General features: G+C 54.8%; 7 protein-coding genes across 7 annotated transcripts; 4 read left to right on the forward strand and 3 right to left on the reverse strand.

Annotated features, from left to right (window-relative positions):
* Nucleotides 1-87: 87 nt before the first annotated feature.
* On the forward strand, nucleotides 88-793 carry PpBr36_07633 (uncharacterized protein; the record flags this gene model as incomplete). Its single annotated transcript, XM_029894768.1, has 2 exons — nucleotides 88-217; nucleotides 312-793. 2 exons carry the CDS (start codon nucleotides 88-90, stop codon nucleotides 791-793), a joined length of 612 nt encoding a protein of 203 aa, XP_029748168.1.
* A 370-nt stretch (nucleotides 794-1163) lies between these two features.
* PpBr36_07634 (uncharacterized protein) lies at nucleotides 1164-2576 on the reverse strand (the record flags this gene model as incomplete). Its single annotated transcript, XM_029894769.1, has 1 exon — nucleotides 1164-2576. The coding sequence occupies one exon, from the start codon at nucleotides 2574-2576 to the stop codon at nucleotides 1164-1166; it is 1413 nt and encodes a 470-aa protein (XP_029748478.1).
* A 728-nt stretch (nucleotides 2577-3304) lies between these two features.
* PpBr36_07635 (uncharacterized protein) lies at nucleotides 3305-5884 on the reverse strand (the record flags this gene model as incomplete). Its single annotated transcript, XM_029894770.1, has 1 exon — nucleotides 3305-5884. One exon carries the CDS (start codon nucleotides 5882-5884, stop codon nucleotides 3305-3307), a length of 2580 nt encoding a protein of 859 aa, XP_029748479.1.
* A 1652-nt stretch (nucleotides 5885-7536) lies between these two features.
* PpBr36_07636 (uncharacterized protein) lies at nucleotides 7537-8475 on the forward strand (the record flags this gene model as incomplete). Its single annotated transcript, XM_029894771.1, has 1 exon — nucleotides 7537-8475. The coding sequence occupies one exon, from the start codon at nucleotides 7537-7539 to the stop codon at nucleotides 8473-8475; it is 939 nt and encodes a 312-aa protein (XP_029748480.1).
* Nucleotides 8476-8986: 511 nt separating this feature from the next.
* On the forward strand, nucleotides 8987-9717 carry PpBr36_07637 (uncharacterized protein; the record flags this gene model as incomplete). Its single annotated transcript, XM_029894772.1, has 2 exons — nucleotides 8987-8996; nucleotides 9113-9717. 2 exons carry the CDS (start codon nucleotides 8987-8989, stop codon nucleotides 9715-9717), a joined length of 615 nt encoding a protein of 204 aa, XP_029748481.1.
* Nucleotides 9718-9865: 148 nt separating this feature from the next.
* PpBr36_07638 (uncharacterized protein) lies at nucleotides 9866-13720 on the reverse strand (the record flags this gene model as incomplete). Its single annotated transcript, XM_029894773.1, has 2 exons — nucleotides 9866-13498; nucleotides 13604-13720. The coding sequence occupies 2 exons, from the start codon at nucleotides 13718-13720 to the stop codon at nucleotides 9866-9868; spliced, it is 3750 nt and encodes a 1249-aa protein (XP_029748482.1).
* A 749-nt stretch (nucleotides 13721-14469) lies between these two features.
* Nucleotides 14470-17181, forward strand: PpBr36_07639 (uncharacterized protein; the record flags this gene model as incomplete). The annotated part of the gene is made up of 4 exons (XM_029894774.1): nucleotides 14470-14521; nucleotides 14616-14875; nucleotides 14959-17019; nucleotides 17107-17181. 4 exons carry the CDS (start codon nucleotides 14470-14472, stop codon nucleotides 17179-17181), a joined length of 2448 nt encoding a protein of 815 aa, XP_029748483.1.
* Nucleotides 17182-17264: the final 83 nt, after the last annotated feature.

Below are 17264 nucleotides of genomic sequence, written 5' to 3' on the forward strand. Positions count from 1 at the left end.
CGCAAGCATTCATAGAACTAGTTTCCCAATCTACAACCTCCCCTCCCCTCCATCCGACTGACCTCTGTGGTCTTCCACATATTCAAAATGGCTCCCGGCATGTCATTATCATCCGTAAACGCCATCATCATTCTCGGCTGCGACGATGGCTCAAGGATATTTGCCAAATACTACACCTCCCCCCACCAGGCCGCGCCCGGCGCCGGTCAAGCTGCCGGTATGATCTCCAGCCCTTGTGTGCCTTCTACCTTTGCGTAGAGCTATGCTGACGCAAGACTCTCGGCGCCTTCCGCCCTCCCAAAACCCAACAGCCTTGACCGCCCCGCCAAACCCATTCCCGGACGTCAAGGCGCAAAAGGCCTTTGAGAAGGGCCTGCTCGAGAAGACGGTCAAGCAGACGGGCGACATCATCCTGTACGACAACCGGATCGTGCTGTACAAGATGGAGTCGGACGTCATGATGTACGTGGTCGGCAGCGTCGACGAGAACGAGGTCCTGCTGTATAATGTCATCCTGGCCCTGCGCGACTCACTGCACCTGCTCTTCAAGCAGTCGGTCGACAAGCGCACCATAATCGAGAACTACGACCTCGTCTCCCTTGCCATCGACGAGATTGTCGACGACGGCATCATCCTCGAGACCGACCCCACCATCATCGTTCAGAGGGTCAGCAAGGCCCCAACGCAGGACGTCAACCTCAGCCGCATCGATCCCTTTAGCGAACAGGGCGTCAACAACTTGGCGCAGTTGGGCAAGGCCAAGCTGACGGATTGGCTGAGGCAAGGGTTGTGAGATGGGGAGACGTCTCGGCTATATGGTGTTTTGGTTTCGGGGGGGGGGGGGGTTTTTTCCTAGTTTCCACCTGCGTCTTTACATGTTTCTATAAAATCCCAATGAAAGCAGATGGGAGTTGGGGGGTTTAAAGGGGCTAGCCCAGACCGGCAAGCCAATAAATGACCATTTCTTGTTCTTGGAGAAACGGTCCAACAACACAGTGACATGATTAACTCTAGCCCGTGCCGTCTATGTTTCTATACGCCAGACCGTGTCTAGTACAAAGTCACTGTCCTGTCTATTAACCACCCAACCCCCCCCCCTTTTTTTCCTTAGTTTCCCAAGTCCCAGGGACAAATAATCCTTGAAACATCAACTCCCCACCGCATCACCTCGTCTCCGTTGCCGCCTTTCGCAGCCTGTTCATGACGGCCGCGGCTATGTCATCCCCGTCTCCGACACCCTCGACGCATATCACGTCCGCCTTGCGCGTGTCAAGCTCTCTCAGAGCAGAAAATAACCCCTGAGCCACATCCCTGGGGTCCCTCCCAAGATGCAAATCCAGCACCGTCGTCCCATCCTCGATCTGATACTCCTCTATCGTCCTCTCTCCCGCCTTCTCCGCGGACGACCTCGTCCTGACCACGCCAAGCCTCGTCGGCCTCCCCGCGTCCTCTCCGACCACCAACCTCCCAGCGTCCAGATCCTCCCGGACCCTATCCCCCGCAGCACCGCCGCCGAACCCGGCCTCGTACAGTACGACCTTGGCCCGCGGGCTGTAGTGCTTGTACTTCATGCCGGGGGCGCGCGGTGCGGCGGCGCTCTCGCCTGCTTTGCCACCAGCATCACTACCACCCAGCTCCGCGTGGTCCTTGTACGCCCTGACGACGCCCTCCCAGCCCTCGCAGCGCCTCAGGTCCTCGATGGCGACGCCTCCCGGGCGCAACACAGCAGGCGGGTCGCACAGGCCGTCGACGACGGTGCTCTCGACGCCGACGCCGCAGGGCCCACCGTCCAGGATCAGCTCGAGGCGGCCGTCGAGGTCGTCGAGGACGTGGTGCGCAGTCGTGGGCGACGGCCGCGTGGACGCATTAGCCGAGGGCGCCGCGAGCGGTACGCCGGCCAGCTTGATCAACGTCAGCGCCAGCGGCGACGCCGGCATGCGCGCTCCAAACGTCGGCAGGCCCGCCGTCACCTCGGGCGCCAGCTGCGACGGCTGCGGGTTCGGGAGGAGGATCGTCAGCGGTCCCGGCCAGAAGCGCTCCAGCAGTGGGAGGTAGATGCCGGGGATCGGGTCGTGGGTCGGCGTCTTGCTGTTGCTGCTTGTGCCGTTTGCTGAGCTCGCTGGTTCTGTATCCCATCCTGTCTCCTTTGCCGATACCGACTGGCTGTTCGTCCCGTTGCCGCCATCGCACGCCGGTGACAGCAGTGCACGCAACATGTCAAGGTCACAGACATGCACAATGAGCGGGTTATCCGAGGGCCGACCCTTGGCGGCATAGATGCCCCTGACAGCGGCGCTGCGGGTAGCGTCGGCGCCGAGCCCATAAACTGTCTCGGTGGGGAAGCCGACGGGGACGTCGCTGGAGCCCAGGTAATCTGCCGCGCGCCTGAGAGCCCCAATGGCCGGGTGCCGCGACTCGGCCGGCACCTCCCACGAGTCCAGCCTGTGGGTCTGTGGTGGGCTCCGCGGCTGCGCCGATGACGACGGTGCTGCTGCTGCTGATGCGTGCTGCTGGCGGAACCGGCCTAGGCTGTCGTCGCCCCCGGTCGCCTCGACTTTCACTATCTGGGTTTTCATGGCTGCAGAAGAGATTTCTCGGGTCGTCTGGCGCGTCAAGGCTTGCAGAGGGGCGTGGTGGTAGTGTCTGCAGATGCCGCGCCAAGCAATCTGGAGACTTTTTATGCCCGCCAACTTGACGACTTTGAGTTTGTGAAATTGCAAGATGGACTTCCTCCGACCAGTTGGGTCAGTAAATAATTGAAAAAAAAAAAAAAAAAAAAAAAAAAAAAAAAAATGGCCGTATAGAATTATTAAGATTTCGACAGTATAGATTAATGTTGTTTGTGGGTTGTCAGTATTCGGCTTGAATGCAAGTGGCGTGGCGATAGAGGTATGAGAAAAGAAAAAAAAAAAATCGCTGTCTTGGTTTTTGCGTGAGTCAACTTTGGAAGGGAAATTTCAACCTGGACGTCATCAAAGAAACCTGTTTGACAACTCACAATAGGCAAACATTATTACCAACAACAACAACAACAACAACCAATTACATCTTCAAACGTCTAATTTTTCTATATCTATAGATTCTCCACAACATTCTAATGTAAATGCAGGCTATCAAATGGTGCTGTAGGTTGCTAATGTATCACGACTAAATATATGAAAATGCACGCTCCACGTCACCTCCAAACGCAGCCTTTAAAATGAAAAACATATGTATACATACTATAGGACACAACGAAAACTACAAGAAAAGCCTTCGCGGTGCACAATCGCTGCTATGTCCTGCAGAGCCAACGGTCCTCTTCTCATTCCACAACCGGCGGCTCCAGTCTACTTGCCGCATTCCTACGGACAGGAAGACTGGACAGGTGCGCGTTTGTAAAACTGAGATGCTCTTGGAAGCTGGCCAACATCCTCCGCAGCTCGTCGCTCGCCTCCTGCCTACTCCCGACACCCTGCATAACCCTAGCCGAGGGCGGTTCTGGCAGCGGAGGGATTTCTGCGTCATGATACGGCTGGCTCAGATCCTGTTGCCGGTACTGTGACTGCTGATATTGCTGTTCATCCAGTTGCCGCTGATCAGAGTACGGCCCGCTCATATCTCCGTACTGATCGCGGGTGCGGCGGTCTGCCATGGAGAGATAGTCGGCATCTAGGTAGTCTCCGTTATCATACAACCCTCCTGGTTGACTGGCACCATCGTATGAGTCCGGACGATCCCTTCGATCCAGAGCATCACCGTGGCCCCCATTGAGCACCAAGTTAGGCATGCTAGCACTCGCTGCATCCGCAACACTGCTGCCGAGACGCGCAAAATCAGAGTCGTCCGAAACATATATGGACGGCTCTCTAGCAGAATTCACCGGTAAGGGTTTGTATGTGGATGCGTGCCGTTCAAACTCAAAGGGGTTGAGAGCCCCAATGTCCGATCCAGTGACAGACGCCACGTCCGAGTTGGCTGTCGATGGCCGCATCAATTCGGGTATGCTGTCAGGTAGACTCTCGTCCAGATCGATGAGGCTGCTCATGGACGCGCGGTTGTCTGGCATGCGCGGCACGGACAGATCATTGTAGCTTTGCGACTGAAGGCCGACAGGGTCCGTTGGATGGTGAACCAAGGCCGGACGGTTAAAAGACGGCTCGGGAGTTTCAGGTTCGTCATCATAAACCAGCTCATTGAACGAGTGCTCGTTGAAAGAGAAATGTGACATTTCCGGATTTGCAGAGAGTGGCGCAGATGTCATGGAGGGGAATTTCCAATCCTGGGTCCGCCTGTTATTGCTGAGGTCTGCTGGGTCGCTGAGCGGTGCTTTGTTGAAGTCTGAGCTGTCATCGTACCCAAAGTCGATGGATTTGTGTCCAGCCGGGGCCCTGATGGTTTCCATGTCGGCAAACTGCGACAAGTCGCTTCCGTCTAGTGAAGCATCCAAGTCAATCAGAGACTCGCGCACCGTCAAATGTAAAGAGTCGTCCCTCAGTGGTAAGTCAGAACCTGCTGGTGCTGGGGCCGGTGCAGCAGCAGGAGGGGGCATCGGCCTGCCGTAATACATTCTTGAGTTGTCTTCGTAGTTTGAGATTGTGTTGGGATCAAACACTTTTTCCAGAGGAGCTTTGAGGACAGGGAGATGAGGCGGAGGCCTGCGTCGACCCTTGGCTTTTGAAGGACGCGTGGTCTCGTCGTTAAATTGCTGAGGCAGCTCAACGTTGGTCCCGTAAACGTCATAAACAGCCTGATTATTGTCAGAGTCACCGAGCACGAGCTGGTCAAATGCCATGGTTGTACTGAAATTCCATTCGTCCTCTGCCAGAGCAGTGGACGAAAGATCATTTGCAGAAAGCCCCTGGGCTCCGCCGGGGTTGAAAAGAGATTTCCTCGATCCACCTTGCGATTCCCAAACTCTGTAAGCCCTCACAAGAAGCGCCAGTGAGGATGTCGGGTACATGGTGTCGGTATTGGCAATATAAGGGTGCTGTTGTATAGATTCGATCGGTGGCCTTTGCGTAGGATCATCGACCAAGCAATAGGCAACGAGATCCTTGAGCTGGTCTGAGTACTGGTCTCCCTCCAACCTAGGACTCTGCTTTTTAACAAAGCTGCCGAGTTGCTGGAATCCCATACCAGAAAGTGCATTCGGCGGCAGACCTGATGCGATCTCAAAAACTAAGGAGCCAAAAGCCCAGATGTCGACCTCTGTACCGTATGAATTCGACCCGTCAAACAACTCCGGCGCCATCCAGTTGGGTGTGCCGATGACGGTCGTCCGCTTGTCAAACTTGTTCTCGATAACACCGGCGACGCCAAAGTCGCAGAGTTGGACACCACCAGCTTCGGTGATGAGGACGTTGGCGCACTTGATATCTCGATGGATAATACCTTGCCTGTGCACCCAGAATATAGCCTCGGCGACTTCTCGAAGGATCGGTATAATCCATTTCTCCTGGAGGCCATGGGGAGCGGTAGGCTGCATCAAGGTCGACACACTTCCACCCGCACAATACTCTGTGATGATCCACATGGATTGTTGAACAGGCAAGGCCTCAAAAACCTGGTTGATGTTCTTGGCTCCGCCCTCACTGAGTAACTTTAGGGCGTTTATTTCGTTCATGATCTCTGTGTAAGTGTCTACCAACTTTGGGTTGAGCGTGTCGGCTTCTTCGATATCGATCATCTTGACGGCGACAACTCTGCTGTTTTTGATGTCATTTGCCGTGTAAACACGGCCATAGCTGCCCTTGCCGATGAGCTCGAGCAGATGATATGGCGGTGGCTCCTTTCCAGCTTTATTGCTCTCCTCCACGATATGCATCTGCATCTTCTTGGCATCTTCCAAGGCCTTTTGTTTGGTGGCCGAGACGCCAACACCACGCACTTGGAGCGTAGCCATGGTGGAAACGTGACGCCGGGATGCTTACAGAACAAAGAAGCCGTGCCGTTATGGGGAAAACAAAAAATCCAGATGGAAAGTCTGACAACCTATTTCTTGGGCGCTTGGCATGGGGAAAGCAAACCCTTCAAAAAAGAAGAAACAGTCGAGAAAACAGAGAAAAAAACAAGATCGATGCTGAGGCTCGTGAGAAGAATGCAATGACAAAAAAAGAAGAGGAAACAAAGTAGTGTGTGTATTCGATAATGAGAAAGGATTCCGTCCTCCTCAGTTTGGGATCGGTTGGGATGAAGACCAAACCGACGGGGCTAGATCTCGCCCCAGGACCTCCCTGCACAGCAGCTCAGGCAATCTACCGTGAGTTGTCAAAATCTCATCCACATTGTTATGTTGCTTGTTCGGCGGTTCGATGCGGCTGAGATCTGTCAAGCTTTGGCGTTGCTATACGGAGATGCAGTGCACGATTGCAACGAGCAAAAGCACAATTAATTGGGGCCACAAAGCACTTGGCCGTTCGAATCTGAAGCCAACCGCGGCAGGGCCAGAAGGAAACCCTTGGTTACGGGATGGCTGGCCAAGCAAACAATTGCGTCAGAAGCCCCTTGAATGAAATTTCCCACTCCCCAAAATAAAAAAAAAGGACATGCGCGACAATCCAGAATGTTCTGCCGATAGTCTGAGAATTTTTGTAGGAATAGGATCTTTTCCCGCTGACGGTCGTAGGCTGGAAAGTGAGAGCAAGTCAGTAATGACGGGGCATTGTTTGGCCAGAATCCGTCGATTGATTTCTCCTTCCCCAGACAGAAAAGGGGACGTGCACTAACCCATTGCAACAGGGGTCGCCGCCACGTTGGTCCCCAGGAGGTATAATGTACAGTACATATACAGTTTATACATCATACTTTAACGGTCGACGTACATCCATGTACTGCGCCGTCGCAATTGAGTTCATTCTTGCCTTTGATTTTTCCCCAACTTCATTCAACATTAATTCGAGCGTTATAACTAACCCTCAAGCTCCGTTGCTGAACATACAACCCAAATATGTAAGCTTTTATAAAGCGTGTATCCGCACATGCATTCAAATCCATAATAGCTCGCAAGTTCTGCAACTTCACGCAAGATCGCGAAGGCGCGAAGGCGCGAAAGTGTCCAGTCTGTATAGGTTGGTTGGTTTGGCATACCAAGTCAGGATGCCTTCCCCCAGAGTACCTCCTTGTCTTACTCAGCTTTACGATCGGGCGGGTTTCTTCTTCTTTCACTTTCCACATATTTTTACAAATCCACCAACATATCAGCAACTTCGCTAATGTAGCAACATACGAGCCTCTACCGGCCGAGAATATGCAAACCCCTCCTTGATTCGTCGCACCAACGCCATATGGAGGTGGTTACTGTGCGCTGAGTAATCTGTTGCTGCATTCGGCCTTCATAAAGTACCCAAGTACATAGTAGCGGGGTATACACCTAGCCTAGATCGTTTAACGGCATCATATAAGGAAGCGTTACCACCAGGCTGCTCTTTGTCCACTACTCTGATGATCTTTTGTTACTATCAAGCAGTCTCAGCGTTTACCGAACAAACTTAGACTTGCACCTGCCAAACATCGTCCTCTTCTTGCTCCCCATTTCCGTCTATCCACATCAAAGGCATGACTATGCGCGCTATACAGGTGAAATCATGGGCGGATGGCCCACAAGAGTTAACCTCAGACAAGCCAGCAACACCATCAGCATCTCAGATCCAGCTCCGCATGCAGGCGGCCGGCCTACACCAGGTCGTGCGTTCGAGGGCATCGGGCAAACACTACTCAGCCCAGATGCTGCCGCACACTGTCGGCATAGACGGCGTGGGCCTTGACGAGGCTACAGGCACGAGCTACTACATCATGGGGATGGCGCCCGACTTTGGAACTTTTGTCGACTATGTCAACGTCGACAAGAGGGCAGCCGTGGCGGTGCCCAAAAGTGTCGACCCTGTTGCCCTCGCAGCGAGCGTCAACCCCGGCATGAGTTCTTGGATGGCCCTCACCACCCGCTGCACCGACCTGCCGCCCAACTTCACGGTGCTGATCCTCGGCGCCACCACCGCCAGCGGCGAACTGGCGGCGTCTCTATCGAGGAGGCTGGGTGCCGGCAGCATCATCGGAGTGGCGCGCAACGTGGAGGCGCTGAAGAAGATCGACGGCCTGGACCGCTGGATCGAGCTCAAGGCAGGCGCGGGAACCGACTACTCTGGATTGGAAAATGTTGACGTGGTGCTGGACTACGTTTACGGCGACGCGACTGTCCACCTGCTCTCCAGCCTGCCTCAGGGGAGGCCGGTGCAGTACGTCCAGATTGGTAGCATGTCAGGTCAAGATGCCATCGCACTACCCTCGGCTGCCCTTCGGTCCAAGAACCTGACGTTGCGTGGCTCGGGTCCGGGCGCGTGGTCAATTGCCGAGCTTGGACAGCAGATGCCAAAGCTCATCGAGGCGCTGGCGGGGTTGACGCTGAAGCAACCCCAGAAATTCCCGCTTGAGCAATTCGCAAAGGTCTGGCCGGATATTGAGCTTGCAAAGAAGGGCAGAGTGGTCTTTACCATGTAAATGGGCTGGACACCAGGGGATGTGGGGTTGACATAAAGACCAGGATTAGATGGAATAAGGAAAAAAACAACTAAAAATTCTGGTAAACTATGTAACGTACGTTGGAGCATAATTCACTAAGAAATTAACTAGCGAACTAAGAAAGAACGTATGTCAACGTGCGATGGACGAGCAGTGGTTGGTTGTTGGTGGACATTGACACAGACGGTGTTTCGGGCGCTAATGTGACCCTGTCATATAATCTCCCGCAGTGCCCCAGGGTTGATCTAACTTATTTGCATGCGTCATGAGAACCGAGTTCCATGACAAGAATGCAGCATCAATTTGGAGCTTTGCTTTTCCGGCTTATTGAATACTTATTCAAAGTTTTTATCTAGATATATACATTTTTCTTTTTTCATTTCATCGACGAAAGCTTTCACTTGCCTTTCATCTCTCAACCTGAGAAAATAGTCTAAATAATCGCCTACTGCTCAAGCCCAAACCCAACCCGCACCAGCCGTATTAAAACATGTCATCTTGTAAGTAAACGCCCACAGACATAACCCTCCAACAAAAAAGCCCCCAATCAACTCATTGACATGTCCGACTCTACCGCCAAAAACAAAAAAAAAAAAAAAAAAAAAAAAAAAAACAGTATTCACTGGCACGGCGCAGGTCTCACACAAGACCAAGCTGCCCGCCGGCGTGACCAAGGCCTCGGCGGTAGCAATGCTGCACGACCACGCCTTCTACCTCGAGTGCGACCCGCATCTGGTCAAGTACAGCGCGCTGGACGCGGACAAGGTGGCGTCGCTCAAGAAGACGTCCAAGCTGCCCAAGGGCATCGGCGGCGGCGGCGGGTCAGAGACCAGGTACTACGAGGTCCACGACCTCGTGCACAACCTGCCGGGCGGCTTGTGGGACTCCAACGTGGTCAGCAGCTACGAGATGACCGACACGCCGGAGGGCGTCTTCGTCCGCATCCGCAGCCCCATGAGCGTCGTCATGGACACGTACTGGACCATCAGGGAGATGCCCGCCGGCGAGGTGGCTGAGAATGGCGACAAGACGCCCGGCGGGCTGGCCATCGTGGAGGAGATCACCATCATCGCGCCGAGGCTGGTCGTCGGCATCGTCAAGGGGCTTTGCGAGGGCGGCTGGAAGAAGATTCACGACAAGATGCTCACGCGGTTCCAGGCACCCGGTCAGGCTGCGGCTGCATCCATCCCGCCAGCGGCTCCGGTTCAGGCGGAAAGTTGAGCCGGTCTTGACTAGAGCATAATATATCATATGCATTTCCATCCATAATAATATTTATTTTGGCTCAGGTGATACATGTAAACAGCTAGGTTTATACAAGCAATCAAACATTAAAAAAAAGTTGACTCCCCCCTCACCCCCACTCCCTCTACATCAGACTAGAACGTCCTCCAATCTCCATGGAAGGCTGTCCGTCTTTCATCTGCCCGCTCCTACCAACCACAAACTCTCTGTAAATCCTCTCCAGTCTTGCCCGCTCCTCCGAGCTGATGCTGGGACGCGTCTCGTCCAGCGCCTTGGTGATGTGCCTCCACCCAATCACCACCTCACCCGCACCGCCGCCATCCTGCTTTCCTTTATCCTCACTGCCCTCATCATCCACGCCGTTGACGGGCTGCACCCCCCGGCCGGCCTTGGATGCCTTTGCCGCCTTCTTTGCGAGCTTGATAGCCTCAAGCTTGGCCGCAATGGCCGCGCGCTCCGCCATTTCCGACGACAGCGTGGTCGCCCCGGACGGCTTCTGAGACTCCTGCTCCTCGCCGTACAAGAACTGGACGTAATTGGCGCGCCCTTTACCGGCGGTTGCCACGGCAGACTTCCTGCCGCCGTACTTGTCCTTGCCGGACGATGCGCCCACGCCAGCGCCGTGGTCTCCTAGGACGTCGTGAATGGCCTCGAGCTGCGAGTTCGACATGAGGGCCTGCAGGTCGGCGCCCGTGAATCCCTCGGTGCGTCTCGCCAGCTCCAAAAGCTCGTCCTCGTTAGCCAGCACCTCGTCGCCGACCTTCACCTTGCTCGCAAGGGCCCTGATGATATCCAGACGGTCCTCCGCGTTGGGGAAGTCGCACAGCAGCGACTTGTCCAGGCGCCCAGGCCTCAGTAGAGCAGGGTCGATCAGGTCCGGCCGTGATGTAGCCGCGAGCACGTAGACCCCTGACAAGCCCTCGGCACCGTCCATTTGCGTCAAAAGCTGGTTGACCACACGGTCCGTAACGCCTGTCGAGTCGTGTCCGCGCTTGGGCGCGATCGAGTCAAACTCGTCGAAGAAGAGGACGCAAGGCTTGGCCGCTGACGCTCGCTCAAAGAGGTCTCTCACGCTCTTTTCCGAGGCGCCAATGTACTTGTTCAGAATCTCGGGACCCTTCACGCTGATAAAGTTGAGACCGCACTCTCCCGCCACCGCGCTGGCTAGCAGGGTCTTGCCACAGCCAGGGTAGCCATAAAGTAAAAGACCCGAACGCAGACGCAGAGGACACTGCGCAAAGATAGGGGCATATTTTGTCGGGTACTGCAACGTCTCGAGCAGAACGCGCCGCGTCTCGGAAAGGCCGCCGATGGAGTCGAACTTGATCGTCGAGCTTTGCAGACTGACGTTGTGGAGCGATGCCGGCGTGAAACCCTTTAGAGCCTCGTCAAAATCCTGCATTCCAAGTGGAACGCCCAACGCGTTGAGATGATCATCCTCGGCAATCTCCTCGAGGGACCGACTGAGCGCCGCGTTCCGGGCTCTGGTCACGAGGAGCAAGAGATCTCCTGGCATGTACCCGTCTGTCCGCCCAGCAATGTCCAAGAAGTCGAGGTCTGGTTGCAAGTAGTAGCCGTCACTACGGTCATTCGTACCATTCTGGCTCGGCCTGCTGGGACCATCCATCCACGCACCCTCGTCTTCCGCAGTGCTGCCATCAGCTGTTGTGGGCCGCGAATGGTCACTGGGGGTGTCTCTGGTGGCTACCTCCGTAACGAGCGGTCCTTGCTTCGTGATGGCCTCCATTATCTTTCTCCTTGCGTCTTTGTCGGGCGACTTGAGCTCCACAATCTCGCGAACCACATGACCACCAATGACCACGCCATGCAACGACTCCTTAGCCTGGGCGGTGGCCAGCAGCACCACACCGCTATCCTCGGCGCAGTACTGTTTGACGATGGCACAGAGCGCCTCACTAATCTGCCGGCTGCGACCGTTGTCATTGCCCACTTGAAGCTCCGTCTCAGCTGGGCACAGCTTGTCGAGGTCATCTAGTACCACAATGGCTTTTCCACCCAGCCTCGCACCCCAGCTGGCGTTCATGAAGAGACGGTTGAGCGTCTCACGAACTGTGGCAACCCTGCTCTCGTCGTTTGTGAGGCTGCGACAGGTAAAGTATGTGGTGTGGTAAAACGAGTCCCGCTTCAGGGCGTTGGCGATGCTCTTTCCTACGGACGTTTTTCCAGAGCCAAGGGCACCGGTGAGAAGCACAGATGACAAGTGCATCAGGTGGGACTTGAGCTCCTTGAGAAGTGAATCAATGCCAACGAGAATATTGTCGCCAGACTCTGTCTCGTCGAGATCATCGTCAGGTGCAGCTCCCGCTGGTGGAGGCACTCCGGGCTGTATATCGAAAGGGATTAGCTTCTGTGATCCCAGTACCCAGCTCGTCGATTCTCGGGTTGGTTGTCCAGCCTCCGGTGGAGGGTCAAACTTGATTATACCGCCCTCCCATCCTGGAATCTGTTGTACGCCTTGATAGATCCCGAGGACTTGGCCATCAGTAAGAGGCCCTTGCAAAAGGCCTTTACCATCCTTGCCGCCATACACGAGCTTCAGTCTCTTTGTCGCCTCCTCCTTCTCGGCCTTGGATTCGCCTCCAAATTTTAGTCCAGCGGAGGGTGAGCTGCCAGCAGCCAGAAACGGGAAAATCTTGATGCGACGTATTGTGTTAGACTGATCAGGCTTTTCGGCACTCGAGCTGACTGTAAAAGGCGCTGGAGCCGGTTCGATCTTGACCACTCCTCCCACAATCCCCTGGCAACCCAGTGATGCACATAGGGGAGTCGACAGAGCTACTGTAGATCCGTTCGGCGGGTCATCCCAACCGCACAACATAGCCACGACCCGGGTAGACTGTCTTTGTAGAGGCTCAGTCCCATCTGCAGGTTGGGCCTGGATCTGCGAAGGTCGCAAGAGATCAACAGCGACGTACTTGACACCGCGAAACCCTCTAGAGAAGAGTAGATCCCGATCCACCCAGACGGTTAGTCCCTCTTGTAGTTCCTTATCTGCTTCGTCCACGTCGTCGAACCAATCTTGACAGTATCGTCTGTCCATGGCTCGCAGGTACAATGCAGGCTTGCGCTCCTCGCTTTTGCTCCTCCTGTTCCTTCTGACGGTGCTTGAGCTCTTGCCCGAGGCGCCATCCACGCTGCGGCCTCCCTTGCTGCCGCTCTTCCCCGGCCGAGACGGTTTTGACCTCTCCTTGGGCGCCACTATGACCTCGGCATTGGGGGCGATCTTGACAAACGGGACATCCGATCCCGCGACAGGTTCTAGGGATGCAACTCTGATGCTGGCGGTGGAGGTTGGCGAGACGTGCAGGGCCAAGGGGTGCGCGGCAGACCCCGGAACACCGCCTGGCGGCGCGTAGGTTGGATTGGGTAGCGCGCGCACCTGGGACATCATGTTGAGCTCGAGGAAGTTGGCGTGCAACTCAATGACCTCCCAGTCCTCCGGGGTGAGGGGCTCGATGTGGACTGTGTGCGCCATGGGGAACTCTAGGTGTATCATGGCCGTGATTTTCTGGCCGTCGCTCAGTCCGAGGGTATTTGCCAACGTAGGGTCGATCTCCACGAGTGAAATTTCCTGCTCCCGTGAACCTCCCGAGCCCCGCGAACCTTGAATTCCATCGCGGGTGACTATCGGGGCGAGCTTGCGCTTGCTGGGGAGGCCGGTCCAGCCGAGGTATGCCGACTTTTGCGAGCCGTCGCTAGATCGCCAGCTGAGTTCGACAACGACATTTTGGGCATGCTAGGCGAGTGGTACACACTGAAAGTTAGAAAAGATAATGCCGAGCATAACCGATATACAACCTCGTCGGTGCAAAAAGGAAGCTTGTTGTCCGCAGAAGCTTACAGCGTTGATATTGACAAGCAGGTTGACGAGAGCCGATGGTAGGTTTACGAGACAGTTCTTGAGGTGGACAAGCGAGATCTCGGCCGCTGTCGAATGCGCATTCTTTCGTGGAGCCATTATGTGGTGCGTTTTGATTTCTTTTTCTTTATTCCTTGCCGAATCTGCTGGGAACGAGGAAGGGAGAACAAGGAAACTAGCAGATTCATGAAGCTCTGCAACTGAACCCGACCCAGAGCTAGATTGGCAGTTTGCTTCCCTAAGGTAATTAATTCCCCAAGCTAAGTAAGGCACGGCGCATATAGCTAGGTAGGCTCATTTACATTTGGTGCATTATAGAGATGACGCGCAGGCCTCCCCCTGTCTTGCCCCGTCCGATGCTTCGGCTTTGCGATGGCTTTGCTTCATGCCGAGGCATTGAGATTTGAATTGGTCTAACCATTCATTGCACACCACATGGGGGGTGTCCGTAGTGCGTTCAGCTTGGTGGGGGCTGATGCTTTCGCCCGTTGCCCCTGGTCCAAGCTTTGCAACCCGTTGCCATCTGAGCTTATCGATTGAACCCGATCCACTGACAGGCTGCTGGTCGGCGGGGTGATGGAAAACGCGAAAACGCGCCTAAATTCGACCCTGAACGCGTCTTTCATGCCTCCTCTTGGCAGCGTACGTTCAGGCGCAAACCACCAAAAAGCCCCGTCGCATCCCACTTTTGAGGTCACCCACTTTTGAAGCAATCACTGGCGCAACGAGCAATTCGCAACAGGCCTTTGGACAGACGTCGGGTTCGTCTGATGCTATTTTGATACTTCCAACCGGCAAGAACTACAATCAAAATCACCGCCGCAGGAGACGCATATCCTCTTGCAAGAATGGCGTTGCTTCTCCAATATGCGGCTCCGGTGAGCTACTCGGCGCAACAGAGTATGTTTGGTCCCCCAAATGCATTGGCGGGAAGAAGCTATAAACAAATATCTGCTTTTGGAAGTAAACAGCGGCTGCAGCTAACATTTCTTAGCTGGGTTCGAAAACTTTATTCAGGATTTCAAAACTTCGCCAGAGCAGACCATTACCCAAGGGTTGGGCGACATTGCAATTGACGATGACGACTTGAGCGACGACTATGATTTCATGGACGAGGATGACGAGTCGGCGCAGCGCAGACAGCAGGAGAAAGCCCGGCAAAAGGGCCCGCGTCACAAGTATCGAGAGCTTTTGCAGGAGCTGGCAGACAGGAAGGTTGACGAAGTTGTCATCGACCTAGACGATCTGGCCTCGGTATGGATTTGCAATTCCAGCACTTATGCTTTTTTTAAGGGGCATTGTCTCGCGTCTGTATCAATACTGACCTCCTTTTGCAGTTCGAGGCAGATGTTGATGAGGGTTTGCGCCTGGTTGAATCAGTTGAGAAGAACACCAAACACTACGTTGAGATCGTCTCCAGGGCTATCGATAAATTGATGCCGGAACCGAGCAGCGAGGTCAGCTTCAAGGACGATGTTCTTGACGTGCTCATGGCACGCAGAGCAGAGCGCAACCGCGCTGTTGCTGAAGCCGCCGAATCGCAAAACGACAATTCTTTGCTAAACGACAAATTCCCTGCCGAACTCGTCCGCCGCTACACCCTTGTTTTCAAGCCGCGATCTTCGACAGCCGAGAATCCCCGAAAAGCCCTTGCTGTGCGGCAGGTGCGTGGCGATCATCTCGGACATCTTATTACCATCAGCGGTATCGTCACCAGGGTATCAGACGTCAAGCCCATCGCACAGGTCAGCGCCTACACTTGTGACCGTTGTGGCTGCGAGATCTTCCAGCCCGTAAACGACAAGGCATACGCTCCCTTGACTGTCTGCCCCTCGCAAGACTGCAAGGACAACCAGAGCAAGGGCCAACTCCATCCTTCATCCAGGGCATCCAAGTTTCTCCCCTTTCAGGAGGTCAAGGTGCAGGAGCTTGCCGAGCAGGTTCCCATCGGCCAGATCCCAAGGACTCTTACTGTTCTCTGCTACGGCTCACTGGTTCGCAAGGTCAACCCAGGCGATGTTGCCGATATCTCGGGCATATTTCTGCCCACCCCCTATACTGGCTTCAAGGCCATGAAAGCCGGTCTCCTGACTGATACCTACCTTGAGGCGCACCACATTGTGCAGCACAAGAAGGCGTATGCCGAAATGACTATCGATCCGCGGTTAGTGCGTAAAATCGACCAGTTTAGGGTCTCGGGACACATCTATGAGTATCTGGCCAAATCTATTGCGCCCGAAATCTTCGGTCACCTGGACGTCAAGAAGGCACTTTTGTTGCTGTTGGTCGGTGGTGTGAGCAAGCACATGGGTGATGGTATGAAGATTCGTGGTGACATCAACATTTGTCTGATGGGTGATCCCGGTGTGGCCAAATCTCAGCTGCTTAAATACATCTCCAAAGTGGCCCCTCGTGGTGTCTACACTTCTGGTCGTGGTAGCAGTGGTGTCGGTCTGACCGCCGCTGTCATGCGTGATCCCGTCACGGACGAGATGGTGCTGGAAGGTGGCGCTCTGGTCCTGGCTGACAACGGCATCTGCTGCATCGATGAGTTCGACAAGATGGACGAGAACGACCGAACCGCCATCCACGAAGTCATGGAACAACAAACAATCAGCATCAGCAAAGCCGGCATCTCCACCAGCCTCAACGCCCGTACCTCGATTCTCGCTGCCGCTAACCCTGTCTATGGCCGATACAACCCGCGCATATCTCCGGTCGAGAATATCAACCTCCCCGCAGCCCTTCTTTCCCGTTTCGATATCCTCTTCCTCCTGTTGGATACTCCAACCCGTGATACCGACGCCCAGCTTGCGAAGCACGTCGCCTACGTGCATATGAACAGCCGGCATCCAGACCTGACGGCCGGCGGCGACGGCGGCGTTATTTTTACCCCTCATGAGATGCGCAGCTACGTAGCCGAGGCCCGGACCTACCGCCCTACCGTGCCCACGGCCGTGTCAGAGTACCTGATCAAGACTTATGTGCGCATGCGCGACTCACAGCGCCGCGCTGAGAAACAGGGCAAGCAGTTCACGCACACGACTCCCCGTACGCTACTTGGTGTTGTGCGTCTTGCTCAGGCCCTTGCCCGCCTGCGCTTCGCCAGTCTTGTCAGCCAGGACGACGTCGACGAGGCTCTGCGGCTCGTTGAGGCCAGCAAGGCAAGTCTGGACGCCAGTGCGACGCCGTCGCGTCGTGGACTGAATGCCAGCAGCAGGATTTATAACCTTGTCAAGGCCCTTGCTGACCAAGGAGCGTGTCGTGCGGATGATGGCGAGGACGACGATGAGCTGGGCATCGAGCTGAGCATGCGCCAGGTAAGAGAACGTGTTTTGGCCAAGGGCTTCACTGAGGACCAGTGGACCGCTGCGTTGGATGAGTACACCGAGCTTGATGTAAGTTTTTTTTTTTTTTTTTTTCTCCCCAGTCTATCTCTCTTCCCTAGCCTGCTTCGGCTTTGTACTAACAAGAACGTTCGACAGGTCTGGCAAACTGCTGGAAGCGGCACTCGCCTCGTTTTCATCACGGCCAACAATGGGGAAGAAGGTGATGAATGAGGAAATACACGCGCGCGTTAGATTGTTTCATACCCCTTTCGTAGTCCGTGTCTCTTCTTCTTTTTCTTGTTTGCGCACCTTTT

This window comes from Pyricularia pennisetigena, chromosome 1 (genome assembly GCF_004337985.1).
Source record: "Pyricularia pennisetigena strain Br36 chromosome 1, whole genome shotgun sequence".
NCBI classification, from domain to species: domain Eukaryota; kingdom Fungi; phylum Ascomycota; class Sordariomycetes; order Magnaporthales; family Pyriculariaceae; genus Pyricularia; species Pyricularia pennisetigena.